The 14430-nt window shown below is 40.3% G+C and overlaps 1 protein-coding gene across 1 annotated transcript; it reads right to left on the bottom strand.

Annotated features, from left to right (window-relative positions):
- Window positions 1-4530: 4530 nt before the first annotated feature.
- si:dkey-9i23.16 (uncharacterized protein LOC571915 homolog) lies at window positions 4531-14394 on the bottom strand. The gene is made up of 6 exons (XM_036136724.1): window positions 14265-14394; window positions 8081-8165; window positions 6030-6140; window positions 5288-5344; window positions 5044-5199; window positions 4531-4873 (listed from the first exon to the last, which is right to left on the bottom strand). Exons 1-6 carry the CDS (start codon window positions 14318-14320, stop codon window positions 4754-4756), a joined length of 585 nt encoding a protein of 194 aa, XP_035992617.1. The 5' UTR covers window positions 14321-14394; the 3' UTR covers window positions 4531-4753.
- Between the last annotated feature and the right edge of the window lie 36 nt (window positions 14395-14430).

Genomic DNA, 14430 nt, shown 5'->3' with positions numbered 1-14430 from the left:
GTTGCAGGTTCGAAATTCAAACTGTCACTGGCTCCCTAACCGCAGATTGCTCCTTGTGCACTACTCAGTGTGGTAGCACACTGCTCTAATGGTGTGTGAACAAGACAAATTTTGCGTTAATCGCCTGCCATTGGTCATGTGACAACTCCTCTCTCTCTCTCTCTCTCTCTCTCTCTCTCTCTCTCTCTCTCTCTCTCGCAAACAATCCACACTGACGGCGAAGCCATTTTCTCCCCAGCTCGCATCGCTGCGTTTTTGAAATAGGACTAGTGTCTATCCGCTTGCCGGTTCCTCCTGCCTGTTCTACTCACTGTGGTGGAGACTGACTTTACAGAGCGAGTCACAGTACTGTATTTAATGTGAAAAGCCAAAGAACAGGGTCGGCGCCCCTGGGTCCACCAGATCCTCCAGAGATGTTCCCGTTTTGGCCAATACCACCACCTGTAGTTGCGTCTGGATGATGGTTTCTTCTATAACCTTGTCTCCGAGATGAATACTCGCGGTATTTGTGTAGTCACAAACACACAAGAATCCATTTTGTACAACTCTGGCTGCGTCTGAACCAAAATAACGGTTTGGGGCGATCCCGTTGCAATATTGTGGCTTAAGGTGGGACATACCAGCTGTGATGAAAGCAAGAGTGGTTCAGCCCACAGCTGAACCAACATAAACATGGCAGCACAGGAGTACACACGTGTATCTGCTGCTATCACATCTGTTTTGTGAGAATCCACAATTTCATCTTTGAAAGAAGAACAGCAAGAAGTGCCTTGACTAGCTTACCTACTTGTGGTTTCTCATGACGCCTCCTGCTTACCTTTTGAATTTGATACCATGATTGGCTAAAACCTACCTTTAGTAGGCGGGCACTAGGCGTCGCTTCATCCAATCAGCTCACAAAGTTCTGCTGAATGTTCCTCCTTTCCCCATGTGGATTTGTTAGGAGCAGTGACAGATTTATAATGCGCAGAACGTAAGTGCTGCACATTATCAATCTGGCTGGTCAGGTTAGTCTTTCCAGGACCCAGAATGAGGAGCAATCCCCCTCTGGGACACGAACTACGGGCGTCTTCGGTCAGTAAATCTATCATTGCTCCATACAAATACAGCCTAATTGTACTGCTTAAATATGTAACACAGGAAATACTTTTTTGTGCTTAAATAAATGAACGAGGAGCACCCTTAACGTGACACGAATTGACAGAGAAGTTCAGACTTTTAAACTCCAGCAAAATCTCGCCTTGCTCTGGACGCACACCACTGCACCTATTTGCAGTTCTGCTTCGCTCTAGTCATGCATCTACCGCACCGTTGGCAGTTTTGCTTTGCTCTATTTGCCTAATTCGTGCCATTCGCATCACTCTAAACATGTTGTTCGCATCGTGGACCATTAATTCACTTCTGGGCGTGCCTAGGGATAGCATTGTAAATCACTCGCTCCATCTGCCTTGTTCAAGTTCGGTGTGAACGTACCTTAAAGAATGGGTTAAGATACAAATTTCCCCTCCTGTAGGATTATAAAGGGATTTTTTTTTCTGATGTAGAGTTTAACATCTAATGAATCCAGTATTGGAGTTACTGCCTGATGTGCCAACAGCACAAGGGCTGTAATGATATAATTATCATAGCCAATGTTTGTTTGCCTCAAGTAATATTCCCTTCAGTATTTGGAATTTATATAACTGTTTAATTATAGAATAAATAAAACTATATAGTGATTATATTTGTAAAATTTTGTCTTAGATTGTCTAACTTGTTTTATTTATATGTAGGTTTGTTCAGGATGTCACAAAAATTCCATTAGAATGTTACAGTTAGGGAAAAGAAAAAAATATGTGTGATGGGGCCTGGCCACCGTCACTGATACATGAACTGGTAGAATAGTGATGAATGGGGATAAATCAGATTTGTCAGCTGTATTTCTCAATAAACTGTTATCTTTTGCAAAACTTTTGCTGACAAAACAACTTTTTTTTCTTTATTCCTTAATAATAATCAACATTATCTCTAAAAGAAAGTTAAATAGTGTTGTGGAAAATCTTATTGATGTATGTAACACTGATCATATCTTGTCTGGATGCACCTGCATAACCTTCCCGTGTAAAAGAAGCTGACATGCTTACAGATTTACTATTGTTTCCACATCCAAGAACACAGAGAGGAGTTGTGTTTGATAGGAACTGGATTGTACCAGTGGATACACTCCTCTGAAGATTACTCCCACTTTCTATGTTAACCCAGAATGTATAAAGTTTTAGTGTGACCTTTTCCTCTCCCTGTGTTTCCTGACTGCGTTGGGAGACAGAGACATTCAAACGCTTCTCGCCTTTGAAGTAAAACTTACAAAGACAAACATACATCTTTTCTGTCTCATGAGTCGTGTGCTCGTTTAATTGATAGTTATTAATATCCCAAACGGCAGTTCCCAAACTGCCAGTAGTTTTTTACTGGCAGTAAAAATTTACTTATTTAAATGGACTGGACTAAATCTGTGTAGCACATCTTATCCACTGGGGACTCAATCTTTGACGATCAAGTGCAACACTTCCGCTTTTTGCTCACAGTTTTTTGTTTTGTTCTTTGTTCATGCAATTTACCAGTCCTAATTTAGAATTTTTGATGATCGGGCCCTGTGAGTGGTAACTTGACCAGGGTGGGGGGTAGCATTATCGTGTTAATTCCCCTATTGCTGTTAAGGTTTTGTGCTATGGACGTTAATTGGAATGGTAAAGGTAGTTATTCCATGTTGATATTTGTTAATGCCTTACAGTAAAAATATTGGAAATGAAAGATAAAAAAATGTGACACCAATAACTGAATTTAAGCACAATAGTCCACCTCTCCATCCATTGTCTTACTCATGACTTATCCGAGCAGGTTAAAGGGCGGGCCTTTCTTCAACAGTTACTGGGCCAGAGATGAGGTACAAAATAAATGACATTTTCCCAGAGTTCCATCCCTACCACACACACAGTCCTTAATGTCCACTCAGCATGATCACTCAGTGTCACTCAAAGACCAGATTTCATCTATTTACCTCAAGGCTGAGAATGCTCTTACATTATGCTCAGCATAGTTATATTGATTTATAAATGATTGATTTCTAAAATGCTGTTTTAGACTGCTCCAGGAAAGAAAGGCATGTGTACTCGGTTACAGCTTCAACTTTTATGTGCTGTTGTTGAGTTGGCCTGATCACCTGCAGGAGGCCGGCAAAATCATGGGGAAGTTGGTATTTATTGACCAATGGAAGACTTGCAAAAACCAGCTGGGAGTGTAAAGAGACTTGCCAAAGTGCTAACCGGTAAGAACAGCAACTGGTGGATCTGACGATGACTGAGAGCAAACCAGGATTATAGTTAGAGGAGGCTGATTACTTACCTGACTCCGCCAGATAGATTTGCTCCGCATATCCATCTGGAAACCTTCCGTTGAAGTAACTTTGGGAAGGGGCGAAAATACTGGTTAGCTGATTGGCCTATGTTGGTGATAGACGGGCCAAATAAACCAATCAGATTCGTCGTCGCTCTGTTACGAGCGACGACGAAAAAACAACCACAAGCCAAGCTACTCTTGCTGCTGCAGGTAAAGGCTCGTTAGCCCAGCAGAGAAATACTCTGTAATTCCGCTAAAACTTGCTCGATAGCCACGCTAACACTAGTTTCATCGGCTGAAGCCGCCATGTTCTTTAGACTGAACTGACGCGCTTCCCGTTGCGTCACACCTCAACCCGCCTCAAAGCCAACGCTGATTGGACGTTCGTTTGGTGAACGGCTCCAAATTTTCTTTAACGGAGAGTAGCCAGACTGATCTGCGAGTGAAACCTTGAAAGCTCGCGAGATCAGGATGGTCTCACGAGGCTAGCTGATTACTGGCACAAGCAAATGGTAGATCTGATTGCAGTTATATTTTACAGCTGTGAGGGTGCTGGCAGCAGAGGCACTGAGGGAGTACAGCTAAAACAAATGACCATGACAATGACAAACAGAAAAATAACTATTTTATTTGTCCTTTTGTTTCTTTTGTGTGTACATAGTTCCATGGCTTTTCTTTTTTATATTATTTTGCTTAGTAGTTTAGTTACTGTAAATTTCTCTAGCCCAGTAGAGAGGATTTGTGAATTGAAATATATATTGTGAATTCAGATAAACAGCATTTTATAGTGATGTTCTCTGGATGTTCATTTTTATTTATGTTAGTAAATTCTTGAACTTGAATAGAAGTTGTCACTCATTTATTCAATATGTGTGCAGAGTTTGCTGTTAAAAGAACGCCAGTGCTCGATCATCCCTTTCAACTATTAGCCTAATATCAGCTGTTTGGGCTGATATTCACCGGACAATACCTAACAGACAGAGAGTCATTTATCAAACATTAAATCACTTAAAGCTGTGCATAATGACACAACATGATCAAAATAAATGCAGCCCTTAAAGAAACACACATAGAGGTAAACAAAAGAAAACAATGGAATAACTCCCAACACAAAAATCAGAACACATAGCTCAGACAAACAAAGTCGTAAACAGGTTTAGGGATATGAACATAATACATTCTTTTAATAGTTTTATTACAAAGTTACAAAGAACATAAAAGACAATCTTTATGTGTTCTATGTAAGGATCAGGTATATATCAGGACACATTTTGTATGAAGGAAATACAGCCATAAGGCACTGCAGTCATAAACTCTGCTGAAACAATACTCTGCAGTTATTATTCAGTTCACTTACTATACCTTAATATATGGTGTGTTAGGTTTGTGTGTTGGTCTGTTTAAGTGCTTTGAAGGCGCAGAAGGACAAGAGGAAGCTTGTAACTACAGCCGCAGCGTCATAGAGCAGCAGTTGAACATTTAGGCTCCAGGTGTAAGCCTGCAAAAAAAGGAAAACATGTTATAGACACATGGCACTCACTAAGCAGCAATAATTACCATTGCTGTATGGAAGTATTGTTTTATGTTAAATAATACATGCTTTCTGAATGCCATATTATGGAGCAAAATTATGAGTGAAAGGAAAAGAGAAGGTTTAATGATACTGACCGCTAGTTTTTCCTCAGGACACAAATCATGGAGCTGGTAGTTATAAGGCTGACATGAGCCTATATTATTGGGATTGGCGAGGGTGTAACTATAAATGCAGAAGCCCAGCAGTGACCCCAGTAGACCAAGCACATTGCTGAAAGCACAGCCACGAAGCTGTGGAGACAGCAGTGTGAATCAAGCACTCTGATGTGACTGACGGAATTCAAAGGAAGATGATATCATACAGTCTTTTCCTAATTACCAGCAGATTGCTCGATTGCCTCTCGTTAGCCATTGTAAAGGATCCCCCGGTTATCATCTGCAAAGCAGGAAAAACAATGCTTACCTGTAAGTTTAAAGCTCAAAATCATAAAATGCTTCAAAGAATGTATTATTTAATTTGCTCAGAATCTGAACACAGTGTGTATTTGCAGTTTGCTGCTCTCTAGTGGACATACGTGTTTATATAATACCAGGAAGGAAACGCTTCAGCAGTGAGCCTATAGAGAAGCCACAGTTGCTCCCCATCAGTAATCAGAATAACTAATAATATCATTTTAAAGTATTTGAAGTCCATCATTCTACAGTCGTGAACAAATATTCAGAGGTTGAAAATCTTTATGACAGCTGGTAATTTCCCCACGAGCTGACTTGTACTAAGAAACCCACCCCAAGGTCACAGTGCAGTCCTTGAAAGGTTGTAAAAACCCAAAAGATCGAAATGAGACACCTCTGGCCTCAGTTAGTAGTACATCATGAAACAGAACCACAATTCTAAGCAGACCATTAAATCTACATAAGCAGCACCAGCCAAGCTTTGCACAACATGTACATATTAAATGAGATGGTGCAAAGTACTCCTTAATTAACGACTGATGTTTAGTGACATTTTTAAATCTGCACTTACAAAATGTTTCACAGTCATTGAAATCAACACCAATATGAAAATGGTTACCAGGATGAATATGCTACACCTTGAGACAGAAGAATTTCAATGTACTTACGACCGTTCCTAACACAAAAGGCAGGATGAAGAACCGGGACATAATTTGATCCGTCTGGATAAGTGAGGCAGACAGCAGCAGCTGGAAAATCCCTAGTAGGATGGTCACCACCTGGACACACACACACACACACACACACACACACACACACACACACACACACACACACACACACACACACACACACACACACACACACACACACACACACACACACATTCTGTAACACTTACAGTGGATTTATAAAGCCCACCAGTCTCCTGTTAAAATGCCAGGCATCTGTGAGGTAAGAAATCAAACCATGATAAATGAAAAATAAGTACTGTGTTACAACCTGATTGCATTGAGCACACCCTTAAACTAGTTTGTGGTTACATTTATTTGCTCATTTTCTTTAAGGTAGGAGTCTATTTGCATCCTACATCTAGCTTATTGATATTTGTTTGCTGCAACTTGCAAATGTTCTCCAGCTATCAGACTGAGAGCAGACCTGAAGCATTCTTTCATTGTTTTGTTGATTCTGGCGCATGCTTTGACTGCAAAGAAATAAACTTCATCTTCAGGTATCTAGCAGACAACTAACAGGTTTGGGTCTGGTATTTGGCATTTTCAAAATTAAAGTTATTAAGCAGATGTTTTTTTTGTGTGCCTATCATACCTTTTAGAATGGTGGCCCAATGATCCAGCTGGGTTTCATCCGACCATCAGACCCAAACACATTCTCTCACAAGGTTTTGGGAGAATATAGCCTGGGCTGGATGTTTTGTTTCTCTTTCCTTAGTCCAACCACATTTCTCACACTTAGAACTCAAGTAGTACTTTGGACAGATTTCCAAATACAGTTTCTATCTTACTGTGCTAGGGTATATAATGTTGAATATTTTTGTATGCTTTTACCACTGAGCCACCAGCCGCCATATTGGTACTCCCTATTTATTTCCCCCAGTAACTAGGGAATATGTGCGCTACAGCATGGCATAATGAGCATTTTCTCATGTTCAGGGGAGGCTTAAAACTTTTAAAATATCAAATGCCATATACTTTTATGTTATGTTCTAAAACTATCAAGTACTGAGAAAGTCATGTGCTGAAATATTTTTCATTTTATTTATCTAAATATATATATATATATATATATATATATATATATATATATATATATATATATATATATATATATATATATATATATAACATTTATAAGACCTGTCCAGGGTGTACCCCACCTCTCGCCCATTGAACGCTGGAGATAGGCACCAGCACCCCCCGCGACCCCATGAGGGATAAAGCGGTTCGGAAAATGGATGGATGGATGGATGGATAACATTTATAAATATTTAAATAACAATATACAAAAACATATATTTACATACATGTATACACACACACACACATATTTAATATGAATAATATGTAAACTATTTCAGCACCTAATTTCCTAGTAGTTGATAGTGTTAGTACATCCACTCACTGTAGAATTACCTGTGAAACATTTTCACACAGCCAGAAAACTGCTTGTTGTTGCAACCAAATCCTGTGGAATTCTGTGAGAGTAGGGAGTAGCAAGATGGCAGCCAGTGGCTTCAGTTTTTCGGCAAAATCTGCACTCCAGTGTATGATATAGCTCAGTGGCTTTTACTGACTGACGCCTTTGTACAATGAGGTCGTTTTGTCTTTTCTAACGTCTTTGAGGTTAAGCCAAAAGATGCAAATAAACAAATGTGAAAGTGTCAAGAAGATCTTACTAGGACGGCTGAACTGTATACATGGTAGTCCTTGTTCACTATAACTGACAGCAAGTGTGTAACTGGGGAGACTGAATTCTGGATTTATTTTTAGTTGTTTTTTTTACAAATTTACTGACCTGTTTGTTTTACAAATGATTTTACAGAACATGTGACATTAAAGGGTAAAAAGGTTTTAAAAAGATTAATCTAGATTACATCTTCTCACAATTTTTTTTACCCCTTTTAAGGGAGTGGGCATACATTTTTTAAAACCACCGTGCCACAAATGAACACAAAGCTAAATTGATAGTGCTCTGGTCTCACCGCAGCAATTTCAATATCAAACCAGGTGGAGAGATGATGCCGCCAGCCTTCTTTTGCAGATTCTTTCCCTTCAGAAGCCATGTCACTGGTAAACAGGATAAAAACAGACAGGACAGCATTACTGGTGAGAAAAAACTTTAACTGTAATGGTGCTTGAGGCGCAAAAATGACGGCAAAAATAATACAGGAATTAAATAACACTGTTTTTTGCACCTGAGGCAGTCATTGTTTTTTTGCTGCAGACCTTTTTGGTTTACATCCTTGATTTAAGACTCCAATTCCACCAGATCCCGAAGGTGCTCTGTTGGACTGTGATTCATGTGATCACGAAGGTCATTGGGGTACACCAAAGTTATGCCATGTTCAAGAAACCAGTTTGATTTGATTTGAACTTTGTGACACGGTGCATTATCCTGCTGTAAGGCATCAGAAGATTTTTGCACTGTGGCCAGCAGAGGCTGGAAACAGTTCCGAAGGACAAGTGAGGGTCATAAACAGGCAAGGCAGAGACAGGCAGACAGATCCGTAGGGCTCGGCGAGGTTAATGGACAAGAAACAAGCCCAGGTTTTTGTCCAGAAAACAGAAGGCAGGGTAGATGTCAGACAGGGGCTTGGCAAAGAAGATCCGTGACACATGACCGAGCAGAAAATGTTCAGTCAGTTAAAGAAAAATCCTGAACATCTACTAAGCTTTCAATAATCTGGTGCTGTCTAGCTGTCTGAGGAAAAGTCAGGAGAGGCTCTAGTAAAAACAACAAGGCTTCAATATATTTTGCAAACTGCATATTCAAAGTTTTACACTTTACTATTTCAATTACTTGTATATTAATATGTTATTATCAGAGCATTTTCTTAAAGTCTAGTTTTAAAGAAAAAGAGACAAAAGAAAAACATTCAACCAGATAAGTCAGCCACAGGAACAGCTGCTGGAGATGGCAAAAAGAGAGGTCTTACAAAGAAGCAGTTTGCCTGTTTTATTCATACTTCTGCTTTCTTAGGATGTTGGTTTGGATTCAGAAGAGTTCAGAGCAGCAAACTGAGAAAGGAACTGAGAGTGTTTATTAAGCATGTTAGTTCAACAGAACCACAGGCCACAATCCTCTCAGGAAATGCTGTGTTGTAAGAAGCAGATGTGGAGGCATGACAAGGGGAAGTGTGTGTGTGAGCTGGGTGTGCGCGCATGTGGCCCAATGGATGAACAGGGAACATTGTGTTCAAAGTAGCCTATATAAACAACCTGAACCTTTGGGCTGAACTAATGTTACTTTCTACTGCAGATGGGTGTTTAGTTATTATTCAGATGCAACTGTCTTTGGTTGCCACCAGGCAGATAAGATATAAGATGATTTGATGCTGAAGTGCTAAAATTTTTTAGTATTTCCACTTTTTTATAATAGTTTTTAGAAAAATATGACTTTATTCTTGTAATTTTACTACTTTATTCTCGTAATATTATGACTTTACTCTCACAATTTCCAAAACAAAAAGGATCCCCCCTTCCACCCAAAAAAAGGGGGGTTACTAGTCTCTGGCGCTGCTATTTTGGGGGTCGCAGGCTGAAACGTTTGGGAACCCCTGATGCACCTCAAAACTGAGGCCCCATGTTTCTCTCTGTTGCTTGTTGGTTTTATTACTCGAATGTAGAGCTGAAATATGATAGTTACAAGCACAAAAGAAAACTTTGGAGGTTTATTCAATTCAATTTTATTAATATAGCACCAATTCATGAAACATGTCATCTCAAGGCACTTTCCAAAGTCAAATTCAATCAGATTATACGGATTAGGTCAGATTGTACAGATTGGTCAAGAAACATTCCTGTCTAAGCGAACCCAGTAGATTGCATCAAGTCTTGTTGATGTCTATATTTAAGGCATGAGAGTATGAGCTGTGTATTAATAAACTTCATGATGCTAGATCTCAGGATGTTTTGACAATGTTCAAAGTATTGCTTTAAAATTAGAGGGCTTTAGGTTATTTGCCTTATACTATAATTTTGGAATACAACTGACTTTTTAGTATTTTTCATTTAAAGAATAGCCACAAGAATTTTGATATACAGCAGCTTGTGAAGACCATTATACCCCTTGCTGCAACCCTACCTACCCGGTCCATGCTTCGGTCCTAACCCCCAATCCCGATGCCAGACCAGACGACCCACGGGCCCATCCACCCAGAGATGGGGCCAATATGGACCAAATTGGCCAACCAACCAGAGCCCAGCCCACAACATCCACCCCCAGCAGAGATCCCGGACCAGGTGGCCCGCTACTCCTCCAGGCCCCGGACTCCGGGTGGCAATCAGAGAACAGGAGTGTGAAAAAGACCCTGAGAATAACATCTTTTCGGTAATAGATGATAGTTGCTGTTCTATTTACTGTTACTTGTCTGCCTGTTTTTTACACAATTTAGTCACTCATGCACGTACTACTTTTCAGTCATCATAAGATGAGATGTTTCAGCAGCATTTATATGCACAAAATACCGTGTGGAACGGTGTTGATGTAAATTTTATTGTTTTAACTTTATCGTTAGCTGTGGCCTTATTAGCTAAATGGGAAATGAAGAATCAACACCTATTGTTGTTTAACATTACATGTTCAGTTGAAAAGTTTGGCGAGGCTTAAAAAAAGACAAATATTTTGCTATTAAGTATGACTTTTAGAAGCATTGTGAGACTCAGGTTGGCTCCATTTATACATTTAACAATGGCTTTGGTGCGGGCATCCTACTGTCAAACAAGCTGGACACTGGAACGCTATCAACTTGGAGGTGACGTCACTCCAACTTCCCAGTTTTAAGTTCCGAGATAAATGGAATGCAGCATAAAGTTTGAAGGTGAATAATTAATATAAATTCTCATGTACTCAAATATTCAGTAGTAGTTCATGTGTGTATGTGTGCAATCTTTCCTGGAAAAGGATAATTGTCTGAGCTTGGCTGGCCTGGCCTGCTGCAGACTGCACACCTTACTACAATCTCCTCATCAGGCTGGGATTTAAGGAGCTGTTGGACAACCAGGCTTCGCCTAATGATCAGTCTTCTCAAGTCAAGCCCAAGTGTTTCTACACAAGCTCAGTCATCACGTTCTCTGTGCCTCCCAGGTTAAAATCTATTTTACCACCCCCGAATCCTTCCAGCAAATCTCTCCATGACAGATCTTTTCCCGAAATCCATCCGTTCCACAGTTGTCCACTACAAGTCTGTATCCATGCATCACCTTCCTGCTCCTGTTTGGTCATCACCTGGTTCCCAAATCTCCATATGTTCCAGCTCCACCCTTACCTAAATCCCTATTGCAACACATACCCTTAATGTGACTTCTCCATCCACAACCCACTACCAGGATCACCTTTCCCTCTCAACTCTTTCTGTTAACTCTGGAACAGTAAACTAATCTGTTTACTTTTTCTGTTACAAGATTAATTCCCATTCTAATCCCTTGCTCCATCCAACTGCTCCACTCTTCTTCCAGATGTCACTGAACCATGAATATGGAAGCTACCCTTGCTGTACAATTTTATCATGACATCTTTATGCGTAAACGTCTTTTCTGAGTCCTGAGTTTGATTATGCATGTGTGTCAGGAAACCTTCTAGAAATATGTCTGAAGTAAGGCACGTGTTTAAATGTTTTCTTTTGCAAAGCGTAATTAAAAAAACATCATCGACAATCATAGATGTTTTCCCCAAATATGTTTCTTAATTACCTTTCATTCCCTGTTAATGAAGGGATGTTTATACCACAAAATAATGTAACATCATCATCTTCCATTTATTTTTGTGTATTACAATCATAGGTTTTCTGGAAGACTTTCAGAACCTTCTCCAGAGGTCAGAACCATAATCCTAAAAAAATATGTATTCATACTTACTTTGCTTGTGAAATCAATCGTCGTAACACTCAGAACAAAAGCTCCATGAATTCACTAAAAGTGTTTGGCAGTGCATCTGGATTCTAGACTTTGTGACAAGTATACCATAAAAAATACCACTCCATGCACACTGTGCCAGGCATGTGCACCAAGCCCCCTGCTGTACACCATCGTCAACCATATTAAAACCAAACATAAATCGATCAGCATCAATACTTTTACAGACAACACCACCAGCATCATTACATGCTTTTAGATAGGGAGGAGTCGCTCCACACCGTACAGATGAAAGCCCTGTCAACACACTACATGGAAGTCAGTGTGGACTACCGGAGAAAGGCTTGTAGTCTAACATGCTAGGAATTGAATAATTCCGTGAGATTAACAATGTCGTGTTCCCAAAACAATATTAAATCAAACTAGATAGTTCAAAGCAACCCTTGGCATTCAGAAATGCTATATATGTGTACGTACAAACGCTATGTATAGGTTGATAGGAGCCGATTGGTTGTTTCTGCCTCTGGCAGCTGAAGCGGTTATCCATGGACTCTTGAATACTCACAAACTTCTATTGGTGCCATTGAAAATATTTTGACAAGGCTGTATCACAACCTAGTACAGCAGCTGAGATGATCTGGACGTCCAGATTACCCATACCATTGTGTTGGTACAACATGTACCTCCAGGAGTCAACTGCCAGTCTCACAGGGGCTGTCTCGACAATGCTGTGGACGGAAGGTCAAGAAAATCATGTCTGAAGTCTGCCGTCTCAGACCCATACTGTTCATGCTCCTGAGAAGGACAACAGAGGCATCTGGACACAAACCAGATGATTTTGGAACGGTTACTGTCTGCAGGCCACCAGGATCCTGCATTGCTGAAGACTCAACACCTACATTCATTCAGTCATTTTACATTCACTTCTCCTCACATTCACACTAAAAGAAAACATTTTTATGTGGAATTTCATGCACTTTTTTTAAATAAATTGTCACCAAGAGGCAATATTTTTTTTTAACTGATCCATGAAAAACACCAAAGATGAAACAGTGCCATGGGCGGAAAACAGGATTTTAGTAACTGTATCTCTAAAACCTCTCCATTAAAGCAGATGATCTTTTAAGGGATGATACGTCTCAAGTTGTTTGGTTTACTGCTGGATCTTTAGTATTTCAGCAATGTTCATCTGCTGTGGATGTATTCTAGATCTGAAAATTCCTAATTTCGGCTCAACCTTTTCAGTTTCCTCATTCACTTGGAGTCACATCAATATTCTTTTTAAGCTAGAAAATGTGCAAAATAACATGGCTGTCCAAAATCTCAGGTTTCCGGCTCCTTGCGACAGCAAATAAGCTTAAATGGGAGGCAACCGGACTTTCACTCAGCTTTCCTGAAAACATTTCGACACCTATGCAGGAGTCTCTGTCAGTTCTGGTGGCTTAAACTTGAGCAACCTGCAGTTGGAGCGCTGCTGTTTTTAAGCACATGGAGGTCCATCCTCTTAGGTCCATTCTAAGTCAGATGCAAATCAATGACCCACCCGCCACTGTCCTGGGTCATTAGAGGCAATTGCTTGGTGTGAGGGGACTACTTGATTACCTGAATCCTGATCAGAGTGCAGTGTGTTTGTGTTGCCTGTATTTGACCCTGTTCTGTTTCCTGGATCTTCCTGTCTCGCCTTGTTCTTGCTGGATACCTCATTGGCGTTCTGATTCTGGACTAGACCTTGGACTGTTTTTTAGTTCACGATTCATGCCTTGCCTTTGGTATTGTTCTGCCTTAAGCCTGTTCTGCTCATCACCTTTTTTGAACATTACCTGCCTGCATCAAGTTTGTGTTATAAATTTTTGTCACTGGGTCCTGCTTGAATATCGGGCTCTCTGATTGTCTGGGAATTACACACTGGGTAGATGTGAGAAATATTTGCCCTGGTCCCAAAAGGTCTCGTCTCAAACCTTGTGGATTTGCAGCTGGAGAGTTTTGCAGGACATATTCTTCTGTAGTGTTCCTACATGAACATTTGGAATGGTTAGTTCCAGCTGCCTGTGCAAAACACAGGGAATACATATCTATTTCAGAACAGCTTAAAGTCTGACAGATGATCAGCGTGTTTTCTCCTAATCAGAGTCATGACACATGCTCTGCTCCAACAAACCTACAATACGTGAGACGTTTTATGCAGGGTGGAGTGCAGCCTACAACTGCAGCACTCCATGTAGTCGTTTTTTTTTAAATCTTTTATTCAACTTCTTGAGCCAGAAAGCCTCACTAACACATCTTCATCAAAATATCTAAGACAGGGTTATTTACCTTGAAGGAGAGGCTCCGGTCTGGTGAACAGAGAGGACCTGGTCCCTGGTTCCCATCTGAACAGTTCACGAGAAAAACCCCAACAAGAAAATAATTTGTGGAATGCACAAAACAGGCAGCGGAGGTGGAGCTCTACTGGACTTCTCCCACACACAGACAGCATTTC

The sequence above is a fragment of the Fundulus heteroclitus genome, chromosome 5 (genome assembly GCF_011125445.2).
Source record: "Fundulus heteroclitus isolate FHET01 chromosome 5, MU-UCD_Fhet_4.1, whole genome shotgun sequence".
In the NCBI taxonomy this organism is placed as follows: domain Eukaryota; kingdom Metazoa; phylum Chordata; class Actinopteri; order Cyprinodontiformes; family Fundulidae; genus Fundulus; species Fundulus heteroclitus.
Note: the sequence above shows the minus strand (reverse complement) of the source record. Positions and strands in the feature narration are given on the sequence as shown.

Coding starts and splice junctions, on each gene's coding strand:
- si:dkey-9i23.16 (XM_036136724.1), bottom strand. CDS start 14,320: ATGGGAACCAGGGACCAGGTCCTCTCTGTTCACCAGACCGGAGCCTCT. Junction 5,200..5,287: donor GGCAATCGAGCAATCTGCTG/GTAATTAGGAAA, acceptor CTGTCTCCACAG/CTTCGTGGCTGTGCTTTCAG. Junction 4,874..5,043: donor GTCCTGAGGAAAAACTAGCG/GTCAGTATCATT, acceptor CTTTTTTTGCAG/GCTTACACCTGGAGCCTAAA.